We start from the raw sequence: 19,227 nt of genomic DNA, 5'->3' as shown, positions 1-19,227 counted from the left end.
AGTCTTCAGAAAAGTGAAGCAGTTAAATTCCATCATTGCTGATCATTCATTACCCATTCTAATTAATCTCTGAGGTGAAAAGTAGATTTAATAAAAAAGGAGAAATTTACCTAGAAAAAATAATATGACAAACAGCCCAAACTAACCTTGTTCTGTTTAAACAAATGGGCAATTCCACCTGTCAAAGACTTCACTGCACCATTTTTCTGCTCCATCATCTTCTCTAAATTCAAGTGGATTCCTGTAACTATAATTTTTTAATACAATTTTACTTTTCCCTTGTATTTCAGTGTCTTTATCCATCTCTTAACTTAAAAGTTATCTGAAAACAAATGAGTTCTGTATGTCACAGTAAGATGTGCGGAATGACCCCCACTAACTGGGCTAAAGACAGCATTCAGCCATCAAAATACAAAAAAATAACCTTATATTTTTCAAATATGGCTGGAGGCCAGTTCTATTTTGTTGCAGTAATATAATGAAACATTCTAAGTCACAATTATCCAAGAAGCTGATTTTAAGGAATAGAAACAAGTCTCTAACATTTCAGTTGATTCTGGAAAACCTGCTAAGTTTTCTTACTACCTATTCAAACAGTTAAAGTAGTCAAAGATTTGCATATTTAAAAGACACTGCATGAAACCATACTTGTTTGCAATGCCACTAACTTGTACAGCATACTCACTTTCAATTCCTCTACTAGCAAAATCCTTTCCATGGGCCAAATGATACAGATGTGAGTTGTTCAGCAAAGCCTATCACACAGAAAAGAAGAATTCATTAGTTTGGAATCAGAGCATATCATATTAAAAACTTTCAAGCAGCTGAGATCACTGTTCATTCCAACATCAGCAGAAATTATTTTAGCGCTAGTTTTCAATAAACACTTTCACTATTATCACTATGAAACCTTTATTCAAAGGACGCAATTTCATTTTATGTAGTATATTTTATATAAGCCATTTTCCAAAAATTTTTGGCATTAAACAGTTACAAAGTTTAACTGCAAGCAGATAGAGAACAAAATTAAGACACAATTAAACGAGAGACAGAAAAGCCAAATTCAAGCCCCATTTAATTCTGATGACTTCAACAGAGTTAAAGCAGGCATGAATTTGGCCCAGTAGATTATCACGTAGAATTACAATAATATGGAGCTTCAAGACAAACACAATTAGGATGTTCCAGAAACAAAGAGCTGAGAGGAAAATTGTCTTGTTCTCTGCCCTACCATGTAATATCACATCTGAGGGAACATGAGGATGTAGGAAAACTTGGAGGAGCAGGAAACAGACCTAGTTCAAAAAATAAGTTATATTTGTCCTTCTGATACAATACTACTTCAGAGTTACAAACTCCTCGGTAATGGAGGTTGTTCGTAACTCTGAACAAAACATTATGGTTGTTCTTTTAAAAATGTACAACTGAACACTGATTTAGTACAGCTTTGAAACATTACTATGCAGAAGAAAAATGCTGCTTTCCCTTTTTTTTTAGCAGTTTACATTTCACAGTATTTGCCTTTTTTTTTTTTTTTTTGTCTCTCCTGCTGCCTGATGGCATACTCTGGTTCCAAATGAGGTGTGTGGTTGACTGGTCAGTTCACAACTCTGGTGTTCAAAACTCTGAGGTTCTGCTGTAACAAGGACAATTCTAAACTGTACTCTGAAGTGGAGAGCCCGAGGAGATGCATGAGGATGACGTGTTTGTACTTCAGTGAATCTGCAACAGGGCAAAGGAGCAAAAATCTGCAGAATGCCAGAGTCTAGAAAACGGAGACTATGGGAGGCTGCAAATGAACCTTAAAAATACATAATTTATATTTACGATTATACAGTTTATATATATATTCTGAGTAAAACGACAGTTTGTCAGGCTGAGATAATCAGGTTTGTTTTTGTGAACCAGATAAATGTAAGCAGCGTCTATGTGCAAAACTAACATTTTTATCAAACTGTTTTTTTTAATTTGTGACTACTTAGAAATTACTCTCCGGTCAGCATCATCACTGTGTAAGTCTTCAGCAATTAGAAAGGAAAAATTTTTTATGTTAGATAAGCCATGAACAAACACACACCAACACTTCTACTGTGATTGGATTTTGCCAGAGAACTTAATAACTTACTATTGCCTTAATGAGTACGGACTATTCTCTCCTTTTATTAACAGACCTTTTTTCTCCTTGTTCAAAAATAAACTGTGGATGACATCTAAGTTTAGCCGTGAGGTCAAACAGCATGTACATAAAAAACCTTAAATGAGGATAAATTTAAGACATAAAAGAGTGAAAGCTCCTTAATCAGATCCTAAAGGTCATTTCCCAATACTATTCACCACTAAACTTGATTTGCAAAGATGCCTGGAAAGGTTTTTACTACACTGCATAGAGTTAAGCTATTACCTTTACTAGAGATTGTTATGAAGAATGCTCAGCTGACTTACAAAATTAAAAAACAGATGTGCCAGTATTTATATTAGAATTCTTCTTCTACTAAACTTTAAATGCACTGAGCCCTTCTATGTACCTGTTTGCTCAGAAGCTAAGTATCACAAAGCAGTGCAAAAAACTTTTGTTTAGATATTAATGGATCTCTTGCTATGAATGCATTACCATGGAGATTTAGTAAAAACTTGAATTTGAAACAGTGAGAGACAGTTTATCATTGTGTCTGTTATGTTATTCACTTGCATGCTGTGAGCGCAATTTGTAATGAAAAATATTGCACATGTTCTCAGTGTTGCGGTCAATCTGGTAGTTTGGATTCAGTACTACTTCCTATTCAGCACTCCCTATTACACAGGGCAGTTACAAATGGCCTCAGGAGAAGACCTAGGAGCTGGGCATAAATCCCACTTCACAATTCTTACCCTATTTCTGCAAGTGGAGAAGTTAGGTTGGAACCACAGAGCTACCCATATAACTATAGCTAAGGCTATGATTTAATCACGGATATTTTTAGTAGAAGTCATAGACAGGTCACGGGCAAGAAACAAAAAAATCACGGACCATGACCTGGTCATGACTTGCATCATAAATAACCCTGATTGAACTGCGGCTGAGGGGCAGGGGGGAAGCCCCAGAGGGGCCACCAGCTGCTCTGGGTGGGGAGGGGGGAACGCAGCCCCAGGGGCCTGCTGCTGCTCTGGCCATCACTGGGGAGGGGAAAGCTGTGGAGGGTCCACTGCTGCTCCAGCGACTGCTGGGGGGGGGTCGACGAAACACAGCTGCTGCTCTGGCCACCCCGGGACCGCTGCTCAGGCAGTTCCCGAGGCCAGCCACATTGGCAGTCCCCGGAGCCAGCTGCCTGGGGCCGCCAGAGAAGGGCCAGTGTGGCTGGCTGCAGAGCCGCTCCAGCAGCGGCCAGCGTGATTGTCCCTGGGGCCAGCTGCTCGGGCGGCCCAGGGGTCAGCCACACTGGCCACTGCAGAAGTCATGGAGGTTTTATGAAGTCACGGAGGTTTTATGAAGTCACAGAATCCGTGACAGAGCCAGAGCCCTAACTATAGCTCCCAAGTGACAGATAAAATATATCTTGCATCATGTGCTGCTCCCAAAGCCTCTCATCTTGAAGGATCTCCAAGTGCTTTAGAAACTTAAAAAGATAAATTCTATACTGGGATCACTTCATTCACCACTGAAACAACAGCTCTTTTAACAGCACAGAGCAACATCTCTGCACCATAGCTTAAATCGGGAGCAAAGATTATTGTGTTCAACTGAAACTTCAAGGGGAATTTAAGTAAAATACAATTACCCAGATTGGAAATTTGTCCAAAACACCACTATTGAGACCAGGAATGAAATGGGGATTTTTAATGACTGGATGTGCTTAAGACCTTGGGTTTAAATTCCATCAATAAAACAAAAACAAAACAAACCCCAGAGATATTCCTCCCAACCAAGTGGGCTTTGAAAGATTGGTTCAGATGGGAGGCTTGTAATGATGTTTTTTCTTTTCTAAGCAGACAAAGAAGTCAGAATGAGAAAATAGAAATAATTACCAATGTGGCAAAGTATGTTATCAGATGACAGGAAATAACTTCACAAAACAATTTTTTTCACAACAGAAAAGGAAAAAGACAAGTTAGTTTGTAAATCTATATAAAATATGTGTAAACACATTACAACAGACATGGGGCAATATTAGCTGCAGTATCCCAATAGCAAATCATCTGAAATGGGAATTTTCCTTTCCAAGAACATCTCAAGATGACCTATTACAACAGCCAACAACCTGAAAATAGACACTAAGTGACTATGAACCATAAAAGGCTCACTCATTTATCAATGCAGAAACAGCATTATGACCATCTTTGACTTAATGCTGCAAGCCCTTTCAGAATAAGCTCACTCATGCTAGAGGTTTAAAGAATTGATCATCTGCGGTAATCATAGTGTGAAGTATCAGAGGGGTAGCCGTGTTAGTCTGGATCTGTAAAAAGCAACAATGAGTCCTGTGGCACCTTAAAGACTAACAGATGTATTGGAGCATAAGCTTTCGTGGGTGAATACTCACTTCGTCAGACGCGTGTCTGACGAAGCGAGTATTCACCCACGAAAGCTTATGCTCCAATACATCTGTTAGTCTTTAAGGTGCCACAGGACTCATTGTTGGTAATCATAATGTTTCTAGTATAAGAGACTTGATTGTGTTTAGTTGGTTAACGCCATATTAATCTTGTCAGCTCATTGGTGCTCTGAAATAAATCTGTTTCTCTTTCCTTATGTTGCTATCCATTCCCCTTCTTTTTCCATTCTAGTCAATGGAACTATGACAATTTACACCATCTGAGGATCTCTTCACACTGCATCACCATTCAAATCCACAGTGAAAACATGATACCAATTAGAGATAAATGCACACTTGCCTTGGAAGGAATACAGCCAACATTCAAACAGGTTCCACCCAGCGTTTCATTTTTCTCTACACACACAGTCTGGAACAGAAGAGGAGAAAACCCTTTTAGAGCCATACTACATTTATATTTCCTAAAAGCAGATTTGAAAATCTCAATGAATTCCAATGACAAAGGAAAATTACTCATCCTGTAATTCTACTTCTCACAAGATATTGTGCAGGATTCTTGTTCCTGGGTTTAGCTGGAGACTGATTTGAACTCTCCTAGCTCTTCTCTCTCTCTCCCTCTCTCTATTTTTTTAAAACAAATACTTTTTGAGCAAGGACAGCAGGGTAACCCACTGTCACCATTTATACTTGTAAAGAAGTATAAACACTGCCCTCCTCCTTCAAGTATTTCAATAAGTTCTTTCAACTGAGCAGGAGTTGAAGCTCTCTGAAAGATGATTGCCTTGAATTAAATTGACATAGGATCAAAAAATGCCTCAGAATAATGAAAAACAAGGTGAAATAGGGAAAGACAAGTAAAAAGAGAACCTTTAACACTGAGGGGAATGGATTGGTGAGTAAATCTTGTCAAATGATCTTCTCCATATTGAGAGAAAATTACAAGGCAAGTAATGTTTCCCTCTATAAAAATATCGCCACCTTGTGGGATTCTAACTTCAAGAGTAAGAAGTTCTAGGGATATCTCAGAAGAAAAATGAAAATAAAACTCCTCTAGCAGCCATAACAAGGCCAATGCCCACTGTTTAAACAGGGAGGAAGAGAGGATGGATAGAAGAGATCTATCTCTTCAAAATCCATCATCACACAACATACAAGTCTCCAGAAAGGCATCAGTCAGGAACAAAACCCTGTGCAAAAATTGGCTAACAAAGAAGGGACACTTGGAAAGAAAACAAAACTTTTCTTGGAAACAAGAAATCTTGGCCTCGCCTCCTTGCAAACAAGTTCTGGAGTGCACAGGGTTCAACAGGGGAGCCCCTCATTTTGGGAGCTGTAAGTTTAACTCTGTCTGGAGGAGACTCTCCGGGTGAAGTGCTTCAACCATTTCCTTAAATTGCTCATTTTCTGCCAAAGCAATTGAGACGTTAGCATTAAAACTGCTAAAACAAGGTTTAAGTTTAAGCCCCTTTCCCTTCCTATATAATAGCATAATCACTGATTGATCTTTTCCATTTTGAGTGTGAAGATGAAAACCACTCCTGAACCTAGGGGGGAGGGATAGCTCAGTAGTTTGAGCATTGGTCTGTTAAACTCAGGGTTGTGAGCTCAATCCATGAGGGGGCCATTTAGGGATGGGGCAAAAATCTATCTGGGGATCAGTCCTTCTTTGAGCAGGGGGTTGGACTAGACGACCTCCTGAGGTCCCTTCCAACCATGATATTCTATAATTCTATGATGTTGAAGAGCTGCTGGAAAGCCCAGAACAGGGACTTACTGAAGCTATGTTTTGAAGCTAAAACTTTTATTCAGCTGCCTTCAAGACCATAGCAGCTACATTCAGCCCCGCATTATTCATAGGCTGGTCCAAAACAGGACACAAATGCATGGTAACCCTTTTGAACAGGGCTTCCAGGCCAAGATACCTCTAAGATATAGTCCTTGTAGATTCCTTGACCAGCTTCAGTTAGAAGTAGCTGTCTTGAACAGTTTCTGCAAGGATTGAGGAAAGGCAGGATTCTCCCCTCCAGACTCACTGTCTTGGTGCTTCTCCACAGTGATGTACTCGGTATCAGATGACTTTTCTGTCTCATCTGAATCCAAACAGCAGCTCTCATCATCCTAACTGTCAACAAGCCCTCAGTCAGGTGACTGGAATTCACTAGGCAATGGTGTCATAAATGCTTTCATAAGAACCAGTGATGGCTGTGCCAGTGCATGAAGCACCATTGTTAAGGACAGAATTTCTTGTATTGAGCACAGATTCTTCCAATCGCCCTTCAAGCACGTGAATGCAAGAGGGGCAATCCAATATCTTTTTGACTGCTGCCTTAGGGAGCTACTAGCTCCCTTCTGGCACCTCCTGCCTTTATCTCAAGTGGAGACTGTCTCATCCAGTGAGCCATTTCTCTAAGCACCATCAACTACAAGTGCCAAGGCCTCACCTAGTACAACGAGAAGCCATTACTTACTGGAACCCTCTGCTTCAACCACAACACATGCTGCTTCAAGGGTAAAGTCACCACACTGGTCTTAATGGGGACCACGGCCTATGTCAATGCAGGTAGCACTAACACTCAATGTTGGGGTGCAATGGATTTGGCTGAATCAGGTTTTTGCTTTAAGAGCTTAAACTTCAAATAACTCCATTCCTCCTTATGCCAGATTGAGAGGAGTCTCCCACTGGATCACCTCAAGGAGGGCTTGAAGGCACAACACATGTTTCTTCAATGCTTAGCATAACGCATCCAAACATATTCAGTACCTCTGCACACCACAGATGAGTCTGAGGCAGACAATGCAGACTGATCAGGTTTGAAAACTCCCTCCTTAGATGTCACACCTGACACAACGCATCATGTATAAATGTCTCGAAGGAAACATTGGACCAAAAGAGAAGCAAGCATAGAGCCACAAAAACAAATGTAGCATCAAAAGAATGGAACAGGAACTAGGGAGCCAAGTAGCTTTAAGGCTCCCAGTAAAAGCGGTAGTGCTAAGCACGTTAATTCAGGTATTGGTGCGTCAATTCTGGGAAACACAAACAAACAAAAAACCTCAGTCATACCAGGGTACTGGCCACCAACACACAAAGGAAGGGTCAAGGCAACAGTACTGTTTGCACTGAAGCACTGAGACAGGGGCCAAAGTGCTAGAGGCAATGGATTCTCATTTAGCACAATTGTACCAGACCTGCATAGAAAGCAAAAGGATATTAAAGGATCCCTAACAAGGCATCACTGAGATTCAAAAAAGCTGGTGCAATGGCCAGTGAGCCATACAGTGCTGTAGGGATTGTGGTCACAAAACAAACCTATCAGAACATTCAGAGGGCAGCATTTATACTTGGGTGGAGTTGGGACATGACAGCCAGTAGGGGCCTGGAAAATAATACTCTGCAACTATCACCCTCCAAAAGGTTAAAAAAAAACAAAAGTGCTTAAAACTAAGGGAGTTCCACCAGTAAAGCTATGTTCATGAAGTGAGAATCGTGCTGAGATGTGACACACTGACAACAGGCTGCAATATCCTGAACAAACCTCACTGAATTAAGTTAAACCTTACCTAACTGTTGAAGTAAGTTAAACCCCAGAGATGGGGATTAAGAATGAAGCAGGCTTGCTTAGAAAGAACTGTGTGGTAACATCTACGCAGAGCAACCTCTGTTACCAGTCTCTGAAGAGAAAGCAAGTAGGTCTATCTAGGCAGACCATCTTTACAGGGAAATACACAGTGAAGGCAGGGAACTGGGCAGCCTGGACAACCCTGGTCACAGGGGAGTGAGATGTGGGTCTCCATCCAAGAGAGGCAACAGCTGAGGAGCTAGAAACCTAAGAGTGGGTGCCCTTGATGGATGAACCACTGAGGGAAAACATAGGGCAGTTGTTCTGAACTGTGATAATATCTTTAGAAAAATATTTTTTCATCTCTCAATATTTTAAAAAACTACTCTAGAAAACTCATTTACTTCCCACTGTTCAGAGAGTGAAACAGAGGTCACTTGAATCATCTGTCTAAGTTACGAATAACTAGTACTCATCACATGAAAGCAGCTTTGTTCATAAAGGACATTCAAAGGAGGCAGAGGGAATAGCAAAAAGAACAAGCTCATGCATGTAAGTTACATCTAGGATAATCTATATCTATAGTCTCATCTCCAACATTCAGTCCATGTATTTAATATAGCCCCAAGTCATCTTTATTCATGTTCATGACAAACAGTACTTAACCGGTCACTCTGGCATTAAATAACTTTGGCTTCATTGCAGTGGCATATTTCCACTGCTCTTAACCACACTAATAATTCTCTCTTTCCATCAATTTTTGTTTTTCAGAATAAATGAATGTGGTGATGAGTTCCAGGAAATCCTGCATTTACATATGAAAAGCGCTACATAAGACTTGGATATTATTTTTATTGGCGTTCTCTCAGTCATCTTCACAGAATCTCTCAGCAGTTAGGCACTAAATTTGTTATTCATTCTGATCCTTTTTGGCAGATTGCTTAAAAGTTGCTTTTGATTAAAACCCAACAGTTTTATTTTTGGGGAGAAAACTACTTTTCCTCTTGGCATTCTCTTTACTACTTTTATAAATATGCTTCCCTCTCCAATTTAATTCATTGTATTTAAAATGTAGCTGTTTCACCTCGTAATGACTACTGTTTACCATTGGTTTCCGTCTAATCTATAAATTCTAAATAAAAATTAAGCTAATTTGACGGCCCTCACGCCGAGTGACAAAAATCAACTATGACTTATTTTAATAATCAAAGTTCAAAAGATACTAACAAACCAACATGAAAAATGGTGCCTCTACAGCGTCTGCTTAAGACAAAGTTAAGGACGTTAATCTACAGCATAGTCTAGTGGATACAGCACTGGACTGGACATGGGAAATCTGGGTTCTAGTGCCATGGGCTTTCGGGTCATCTTGGACAAGTCATTTCCTCCCTAACTGTGCCTCAGTTTTCACATCTGTAGAATGGGGGAAATGATACTGACCTCTGTAAAATGCTGAGCTCTAATGATGAAGAACACTAATGGTAATAACTAGTTCTTATATAATCTGGAAATGAAATCAAGTTCTCACAGTGTGGGTGTCCCAAGCTACAAACAACCCTGGAAAAACAGTGCAGATGCTCCCATTTTGCCTGTTAAAAGGGTGAGCAAGCATGTGTGGACTATATAGGAGAGACTCAGTGAGAGGAAATCCTGAGAATCTGAACAGACTGGTTCTATTTGGAAGGGCAGATGACAGTTGCCTGGGAGAGAGAGTCTGCAGGGTGGAAAGCTCTGTAGGCCCTCCGTCGGAAGAGGGAGGAATTGGCTAGGAGACTATGTTTGGGAGCTGGGAGAAAGATGAAGCAGGATAACAGCAACAGGTGCTTACTGGCTGGGCCAGAGGGGTGGAGAGGCCTCAAGGCAGGAGCAGCAGCAATGGGGGCTGCCTGCTGGCCGAAGTCTCAGGCTGAAGGCAGAGGAGCAGCAGAGGGGCTTACTCACTGACATCTTCAGGGCTAGGAGGGTGGAACCACATGAACCATGAGAGTGACAGGAGGAGGGATATTCCCCTAGAAAGGATGCTCCCAGCAAGGTGTTTCCCGCTGGGAAGATCAGGCTTGCAATCCAGTTGAAAGGGCTGAGGTGGACTGCGCAGGAGAGTCGGGGCATGGTGGTGGCTGCCAAGACAGTATGTTGCATGTACTCATTGGACTATGCTGGTGAAATCTGGATTACGGTGTTAGGGCTTATTTTGTTATGATTTATATGCATGAGACTTCTGTAATCCCTCCCCTTCCCCCAGCTATATTATTACTTGGGAAGATGCTTTGGATTATTTTGGGAGAGGCTGAAGAGAAACTGAGGCAGGTGTGCCTGCCAGAACACAGCCTGCGTCAGGAGGGTGCTCCAACTCAGGGTTGCCCAGTGACAGGGAACTTCATTTTTCCAGTGTTGCAAGAACCCCTACTGAATTTATCTGGATTAGTGCTATATTACCCAGTTTATCCAGCACAAGTTCTCTCTTACCTTAAAGCCAAGTTGAGCTGCTTTGATAGCAGCAACATATCCTCCAGGCCCAGAACCAATAACTGTAATGTCAACATCAGCTAAAAGAAAAAACACAAAATTTTTAAATGTTATCAAGTTACTTTTCTTGCTATAATGTAGGTTTATTTTAGTTTTACTATAGGAATACCTAGCCTGCAACATTCTGAGATAGTTCCACACATTGACTACCCACAGATTGAGTAGCTAGTTTTTAAAAATGAGGGTGCTGTTCAATTAATTTAGACAGGTAAATTTTGACTACCGAAAGCAACCACCTGAATCAAAAAATGGAATGGTTCAGAGGCACTATTTGTTCTGTAAATAAAAACAATCACTCTTACAGATTTGAGAACAAAACCATTGTGAATTGAGGTAAAGGGACTAAATTCTGGTCTGACCTGCATTCCTTGCATCTACTCTGGGATTGCATATACTATAAATCTTCGTAGAATTTGGACAAAGGTATCTGTAGTTACGTTTAACTGCCTTTGAAAAAACTGTTACAAGAAAGGTCTTGAATGTGTCATGTGGCATAATTACAGATATTAAAAAAAAATAAGGAAAATGCTGATAGACTAATATTACACCTTTACATTGTACGAGAACAGGTTTAGGTTAAACATCTCATGCTCAACAATCAAGAGAAACTGGGATTGAAGCAGAGTCTATATATTTAGCTCCCAGACCATAGAAAGATTAACAAAAGCAACCCTTCCACATCATTTGTGCAATGTAAGAAAAATGGCATATCTGATTATTCATAGATTCATAGACTCTAGGACTGGAAGGGACCTCGAGAGGTCATCGAGTCCAGTCCCCTGCCCTCATGGCAGGACCAAATACAGTCTAGACCATCCCTAACATTTATCTAACCTACTCTTAAATATCTCCAGAGATGGAGATTCCACAACCTCCCTAGGCAACTGATTCCAGTGTTGAACTACTCTGACAGTTAGAAACTTTTTCCTAATGTCCAACCTAAATCTCTCTTGCTGCAGTTTAAGCCCATTGCTTCTTGTTCTATCATTAGAGGCTAAGGTGAACAAGTTTTCTCCCTCCTCCTGACGACACCCTTTTAGATACCTGAAAACTGCTATCATGTCCCCTCTCAGTCTTCTCTTTTCCAAACTAAATAAACCCAATTCTTTCAGCCTTCCTTCATAGGTCATGTTCTCAAGACCTTTAATCATTCTTGTTGCTCTTCTCTGGACCCTCTCCAATTTCTCCACATCTTTCTTGAAATGCGGTGCCCAGAACTGGACACAATACTCCAGTTGAGGCCTAACCAGTGCAGAGTAGAGTGGAAGAATGACTTCTCGTGTCTTGTTTACAACACACCTGTTAATGCATCCCAGAATCACGTTTGCTTTTTTTGCAACAGTATCACACTGTTGACTCATATTTAGCTTGTGGTCCACTATGACCCCTAGATCTCTTTCTGCCATACTCCTTCCTAGACAGTCTCTTCCCATTCTGTATGTGTGAAACTGATTGTTCCTTCCTAAGTGGAGCACTTTGCATTTGTCTTTATTGAACTTCATCCGGTTTACCTCAGACCATTTCTCCAATTTGTCCAGATCATTTTGAATTTTGACCCTGTCCTCCAAAGCAGTTGCAATCCCTCCCAGTTTGGTATCGTCTGCAAACTTAATAAGCGTACTTTCTATGCCAACATCTAAGTCTTTGATGAAGATATTGAACAGAACCGGTCCCAAAACAGACCCCTGCGGAACCCCACTTGTTATACCTTTCCAGCAGGATTGGGAGCCATTAATAACTACTCTCTGAGTACGGTTATCCAGCCAGTTATGCACCCACCTTATAGTAGCCCCATCTAAGTTGTATTTGCCTAGTTTGCCAATAAGAATATCATGCAAGACTGCATCAAATGCCTTACTAAAGTCTAGGTATACCACATCCACCGCTTCTCCCTTATCCACAAGGCTCGTTATCCTATCAAAGAAAGCTATCAGATTGGTTTGACACAATTTGTTCTTTACAAATCCATGCTGGCTATTCCCTATCACCTTACCACCTTCCAAGTGTTTGCAGATGATTTCTTTAATTACTTGCTACATTATCTTCTCTGGCACAGAAGTTAAACTAACTGGTCTGTAGTTTCCTGGGTTGTTTTTATTTCCCTTTTTATAGATGGGCACTATATTTGCCCTTTTCCAGTCTTCTGGAATCTCTCCCGTCTCCCATGACTTTCCAAAGATAATAGCTAGAGGCTCAGATACCTCCTCTATTAACTCCTTGAGTATTCTAGGATGCATCTCATCAGGCCCTGGTGACTTGCAGGCATCTAACTTTTCTAAGTGATTTTTAACTTGCTCTTTTTTTATTTTATCTTCTAAACCTACCCCCTTCCCATAAGCATTCACTATGTTAGACATTCCTTCAGACTTCTCAGTGAAGACCGAAACAAAGAAGTCATTAAGCATCTCTGCCATTTCCAAGTTTCCGGTTACTGTTTCTCCCTCCTCACTGAGCAGGGGGCCTACCCTGTCCTTGGTCTTCCTCTTGCTTCTAATGTATTGATAAAAAGTCTTCTTGTTTCCCTTTATTCCCATAGCTAGTTTGAGCTCATTTTGTGCCTTTGCCTTTCTAATCTTGCCCCTGCATTCCTGTGTTATTTGCCTATATTCATCCTTTGTAATCTGACCTAGTTTCCATTTTTTATATGACTCCTTTTTATTTTGTAGGTCATGCAAGATCTCGTGGTTAAGCCAAGGTGGTCTTTTGCCACATTTTCTCTCTTTCCTACCCATCGGAATAGCTTGCTTTTGGGCCCTTAATAGTGTCCCTTTGAAAAACTGCCAAGTCTCCTCAGTTGTTTTTCCCCTCAGTCTTGATTCCCATGGGACCTTACCTATCAGCTCTCTGAGCTTACCAAAATCCGCCTTCCTGAAATCCATTGTCTCTATTTTGCTGTACTCCCTTCTACCCTTCCTTAGAATTGCAAACTCTATGATTTCATGATCACTTTCACCCAAGCTTCCTTCTACTTTCAAATTCTCAACGAGTTCCTCCCTATTTGTTAAAATCAAGTCTAGAACAGCTTCCCCCCTAGTAGCTTTTTCAACCTTCTGAAATAAAAAGTTGTCTGCAATGCAGTCCAGGAACTTATTGGATAGTCTGTGCCCCGCGGTGTTATTTTCCCAACATATATCTGGATAGTTGAAGTCCCCCATCACCACCAAATCTTGGGCTTTGGATGATTTTGTTAGTTGTTTAAAAAAAGCCTCATCCACCTCTTCCACCTGGTTAGGTGGCCTGTAGTAGACTCCTAGCACGACATCACCCTTGTTTTTTACCCCTTTTATCCTAACCCAGAGACTCTCAACACTTCCGTCTCCTATGTCCATCTCCACCTCAGTCCAAGTGTGTACATTTTTAATATATAAGGAAACACCTCCTCCCTTTTTCCCCTGTCTATCCTTCCTGAGCAAACTATACCCATCCACACCAACATTCCAATCATGTGTATTATCCCACCAAGTTTCAGTGATGCCAACAATGTCATAGTTGTATTTATTTATTAGCACTTCCAGTTCTTCCTGCTTATTACCCATACTTCTCGCATTTGTATATAGGCATCTAAGATACTGGTTTGATCTTGCCTCCCAGTTTTGCCCTGACCCTCCTTTCTCTCTGCCATTATAGCCCACGATCCCTCTTGTTTCTGACCCATCTCCCAGGTCTTCATGTTCCCCACTTACCTGTGGGCTTTGCTCACCTGTCCCCGCCAAAACTAGTTTATTTTAACCTCTAACAATAATGTTGTATAAATGATTAGTATAGTCAATCCAATCCACTGCATGCTGTAACCTAATATCTATGCTGTAGAAACAAGGGTTCTCAAACAGGGGGTCACAAGGTTATTACATGGGGGTTGTGTGCAGTCAGCCTCCACCCCCAAACCCTGCTTTACCTCCAGCATTCATAATAGTGTTAAATATTTAAAAATGTGTTTTTTAATCTAAGGGGGTCGCATTCAGAGGCTTGCTATGTGAAAGGGGTCACCAATACAAAAGTTTAAGAACCACTCATACCATCAACCGGGATGGTACAATTGTCTCCACATGGATGGGCTCTTGTGGCTGCAGAATCACTTGTAAGATTGGGGCCTCAATTTGAAATACAACTTTGTCTCCTGAAAGCTATTTTACAGCAATCAAAATTTACCTTGATCAGCATAGCTCCTCAGTGACACTGCACAAATCCCCTGTAGGCCATGATGGATTCGACTAAAATGGCTTCTCTAGAGAGGGAAAAAAACAAAAGTTTAACTTTCTCCATAAAGAAAATAACTGTATAAGAATCAGCAACTTCTCACAATCTGTTTCATTAGAAAATCCAGTTACATTACATAGACTAAAAAAAAAAAAAAACGGTAGCAGAAGTAAGTTCAGTGGATAGCGCACTGCTCTGGGATACGGAAAACCTAGCTCTGCCACTAATCTGCTGTGCTTTCTACAGCAAATCATTTCATCTTTCTGTACCTCTATTTCCATTCTAACCTTTATTGTGTCCACTTAGATTCTAAGATCTTCAGGGCAGGAACTGTCCCTTACCACATGCATGCATAGCATCTAACACACAAGAATCAAAACCTGTTTCACAGCACAAACCAGCTACTAACTGCTAGGATTAGGAAGAAACAACCCTTATTATCCTGTAACTGTTAACTACATGGTATCTTGCAACTTCCTCTGAGCATATGATACTGATCACTGTTGGAGATCTCCAGACTAGATGTGCAACTAGCATTGTAATTCCTATGGAAAACAAAACCTATATAAATACATTTCCCATATGTGGCTTTGAACACTCTACTAATATGCTGTACTCCTTTCCCCATCCTCTGCCCTTATATTGTGAGTGCCTCAGAGCAGGGATTGTTCTTTTCTTTTAGGAAAGCTACTATACAGAAGGCATTATCAGATAGTAAATAATGGCAGTACAGATTACAAAACCCCATTCAAACTTTTCTGTGGAAGGACTGTGGGGCAATTCAATAATAGACCATCTTATTGCTCAATTTTACAGTTACTTCCCGAATGGGAGACAGGTAGGGAACAGTCATTTTACCCCTTATCCACAGTTCAGTTGTTTAAGAGGATAAGCAACATTTCCTCTTATCTCACTCACTAACCGTACCTATAAATATGGGGAGAGAGTAAGACAGGCTTTGGTTTAAACCTAGGGATAATTACGAAGAGTGTATTCAGGGAAAGCAACAAAAAAAATCTAGAGCTGTCAAGCAATTAAAAAAATTAATCACGATTACTTGTGCTGTTAAACAAGAAGAGAATATCATGCATTTAAATATTTCTGGATGTTTTCTACATTTTCAAATATATTGATTTCAATTACAATGGAGAATACAGTGCTCACTTTATATTTATTTTTGATGACAAGTATTTCCACTAAAAAAAAAAAACAATAGTAGTAGTATTTTTCAATTCACCTAATACAAGTACCCTAGTGCAATCTCTAGCATGAAAGTTTCTTCATTTGTAAGTTAATTATGTACAAAATAATAACTGTATTAAAAAAACAAAAACGTAAAACTTTAGAGCCTGCAAGTCCACTCAGTCCTACTTCTTGTTCAGCCAATCACTCAGACAAACAAGTTTGGTTACAATTTACAACAGATAATGCTGCCTGCTTCTTGTTTATTTCACCAGAAAGTCAGAACAGGTGTCCCCATGGAACTCTTGCAGCTGGCATCGCAAGATATGTACGTGCCTGATGCACTAAAGATTCGTATGTCCCATCATGCTTCAATCACCATCCCAGAGGACATGCAATAAAAGTCTTGGGTAATAAAACCAACAGGCCCACACAATAGCCTTAAGAGTTATTATGGAGCTGGCTGATGAAGAGGGGCTCAAACAACAGGCTATATCGGGGTGGCAAAACGTGGCTTGCGAGCCACATGCTCTTTTACGGTTAAAGTGCGGCTTGCAGAGACCCCCCACCCCTACCCGCTCTCCTGTTCAACACCTACCAGATTTGGACACGGAGCTCGGGACCTATACCTTGAATAGTGTGGAGATATTCATTAAAACCATTTTTCCTGGTTTTGCCTGAAAACCAGCAGCTCTGTCAAGGACTCAGTTCTTGGGAGCAGATCTATTTTATTAAAGAGGAAAGGTAACCCAAAAAAATGTAGACCTAGGATTGCATTTTATGCTTTGTTGTGTGTGTGTAACCAATAGTTTCTACTTTTCTTTTCTCAGTATGACAAATTGTAGTCTTTGTTAATAAAAGTGACTGTTTTCACTATAAATATATTCCAGCGCTGTAATGTTACAAAGGACCTGATCCTGAGTGGTACCAGTCAAGCCATGTGTACATTGTCTCTTTGGGGACAGCTTACCTGGTAATTACTGTGAGTGTCCAGTGTCCTGGTTACTGCAGGGAGCACTGAGGGACAGGGAAGGGGGTGGAGAGAGTTGGTGTATACCTAGCACTAACTTGCACAGAAAGGGTTAGGTCTGCATAGACCTGGAAGTAAGTGCTTGTGGCCCTAGAGGCTGTTGGTTTCAGGAAGCTAAGCCAGAGCAGGCATAAACAAGACTGCTTCACACTAAGGGCAGGTAGTGGTGAGATGCCTTACAACCTTGGCTAACCCTGGAGCACGTCACACTGTGCCTCTTCCCCCCAATGCTCTGAGCTGCATAGAGGGGATCTTGGTGCCTGTTTGTGCCCCAATGCCCTGAGATTCTCCCCTTCCCCCATTTGTTCTCCTGTGTGCTGGCCCCAAGTTGTCTTCATATCCTCACAGTGACTTGGAAAGCAAATGTAGCTCACACTGTGTTGGTTTTACTATGCTTAATCTACATATTGTATGATTTTAGGCAGACGTGACTATACATCCATGATTATACATCCGTTTGTCTGGCAAAACCAGTTTTTCACCTCTGCTGGGGAGTAACACCTTGACATCAACCATGAAACGTTCTATATAAATACGGTAACAGCAAGGTGTTAGATGTACTGAGTTTGTCAGCCCTGATAAGAGTTGCTGCTGTTACAGAACAGCGAGCCCTTTGCCAGTTGGCACCCAAGGGGCTCTTAGGTCACATACAAGCAGCAGGCACCAAGGGGGCCCCTGCCCAGCTCAGGCTACGGGGGAACAGGAACCGAAACCTCTCTGCCCAGCTCAGGGGATGGGGGAAACAAGAGGCGGGGAAGGGGGAGGATGGGGACCGAAATCCCTTCTACCCAGCTCAAGGTATGGGGGGCAGGGGAACAGGGACAGACCCCCCCTGCCCGGCTCAGGGGGACGGGGACACGCAGTCCAAGCTGAGGGGAGGGGTCACAGAGCAGGCTGCAGCCCCCGCCCCCCCGAGCTCGGAGCTAGACGGGGGTCTCCACGTCCGCACCCTGCTGGCCTAGCCCCGGGGGAAGGTCGGTGCCCGCTGGCCCGGACCAAGGTCCGGAGCGGACTAGAGGGTCGCCTCCCCCCCCGCTCCGAGGCCGTGTCTGTATCGCAGGCCCAACGCGGGCCTGCAGCGCCGCTCCCCCCGCCCGCGCTGGCCGGGCCGGGCCAGGCCGCTACCTGGGCGAGGGCGCAGCAGACCCGGCTCCAGCTCTGCATTTTCCGGCCGCCTCAGCGTTAACCTAGCGTCCGAGCGCCTCGTCGCTGGCAGCCGCGCCTCCAAGGTCTCCGCGGACTCGCGCAAGCGCACTAGGCCCGGCGAGGGGGCGACGATGCTGTGACTGAGTGGCGTCGTCTGAGCCCCACGCAAGGGCGCAACACTGACCCCTGGCGGAGGCGGCCTGCTGGCGCAGCTCTTTAGCAGGACCCGCCACAGTGGGCGTGGCTATGTAGATATGCCTCTTAAAGCTACAGAGCCTAGAAATTTTAGACGCGGCCTAGAGAAGGCTGCTGCTGCTCAGCTGCCCCACCCTGCTTCCAGGGCCCAGTGCAATGTGGCGTCCAACAACTGGCGCTCCCTGGCCGTGGAGGCCCAGGACTCTCCAGATTTCATTGGGCAACACCTCATCTTTTGCCAGCATGCCTGTATTACATGCATCCGACGAAGTGGGTATTCACCCACGAAAACTCATGTTCCAAAACATCTGTTTGTCTATAAGGTGCTACAGGACAGTTTGCTGTGTTACAGATGTGTTTCATGCAATATTTTGGCAGGACATCATCCTGACAATGTCCGGAAGGGGATATGTGGGCTTCAAAGCAACATCGCAATGGGGTGATGTTTTGGAAACATCATGTTGAGTTTTTTACCCATGTAGTGTGAGGACATCAAACATGGTTTGTCTGATATTTAATTGTACTGATTCCTTCCAGTTACATACAGGTGCACAATGTGTCCTCGGAAATCACTGGGATATTCTAGCACAGAACTGCCATGTGCCTCAGCAATAAATAAGCAAGACCAGAGTAGTATTTGTCAGAATAGAGTGTCCAGTGCTGAAATCTTGACCCATAAAGATGTTATGACTGATAACTACCCTAAACGTAGAAAAATGACGTTTTCTGGCTCTTGCCTTTTTTCCATGGAAGAAGTCTGTGTTAAAGACAAAATGTAAAACTTGCTGACTTTCCTTCACTCTTCTATTTGAAAATTAGAAACTTTCTTTCTCTAGGCTTACCAAGTCACATGAGAACAAAC

At 42.1% G+C, this 19,227-nt stretch overlaps 1 protein-coding gene across 1 annotated transcript in view; it reads right to left on the bottom strand.

The window, feature by feature from the left end:
• DLD (dihydrolipoamide dehydrogenase) overlaps nucleotides 1–18,361 on the bottom strand; it is a 29,330-nt gene extending 10,969 nt beyond the window's left edge. Inside the window, exons 1-6 of the mRNA XM_032803997.2 lie at nucleotides 18,150–18,361; nucleotides 14,765–14,840; nucleotides 10,556–10,635; nucleotides 4,870–4,938; nucleotides 686–755; nucleotides 147–247 (exon numbers count right to left, since the gene is read on the bottom strand). Of these exons, the coding sequence (XP_032659888.1) occupies nucleotides 147–247; nucleotides 686–755; nucleotides 4,870–4,938; nucleotides 10,556–10,635; nucleotides 14,765–14,840; nucleotides 18,150–18,188 (435 nt within the window). The 5' untranslated portion in view covers nucleotides 18,189–18,361. The remainder of the gene's footprint in view (nucleotides 1–146; nucleotides 248–685; nucleotides 756–4,869; nucleotides 4,939–10,555; nucleotides 10,636–14,764; nucleotides 14,841–18,149) is intronic.
• Nucleotides 18,362–19,227: the final 866 nt, after the last annotated feature.

This window comes from Chelonoidis abingdonii, chromosome 1 (assembly GCF_003597395.2).
Source record: "Chelonoidis abingdonii isolate Lonesome George chromosome 1, CheloAbing_2.0, whole genome shotgun sequence".
Taxonomy (NCBI): domain Eukaryota; kingdom Metazoa; phylum Chordata; order Testudines; family Testudinidae; genus Chelonoidis; species Chelonoidis abingdonii.
The sequence above is the reverse complement of the archived record's forward strand: the minus strand, read 5'-3'. Positions and strand labels throughout refer to the sequence as shown.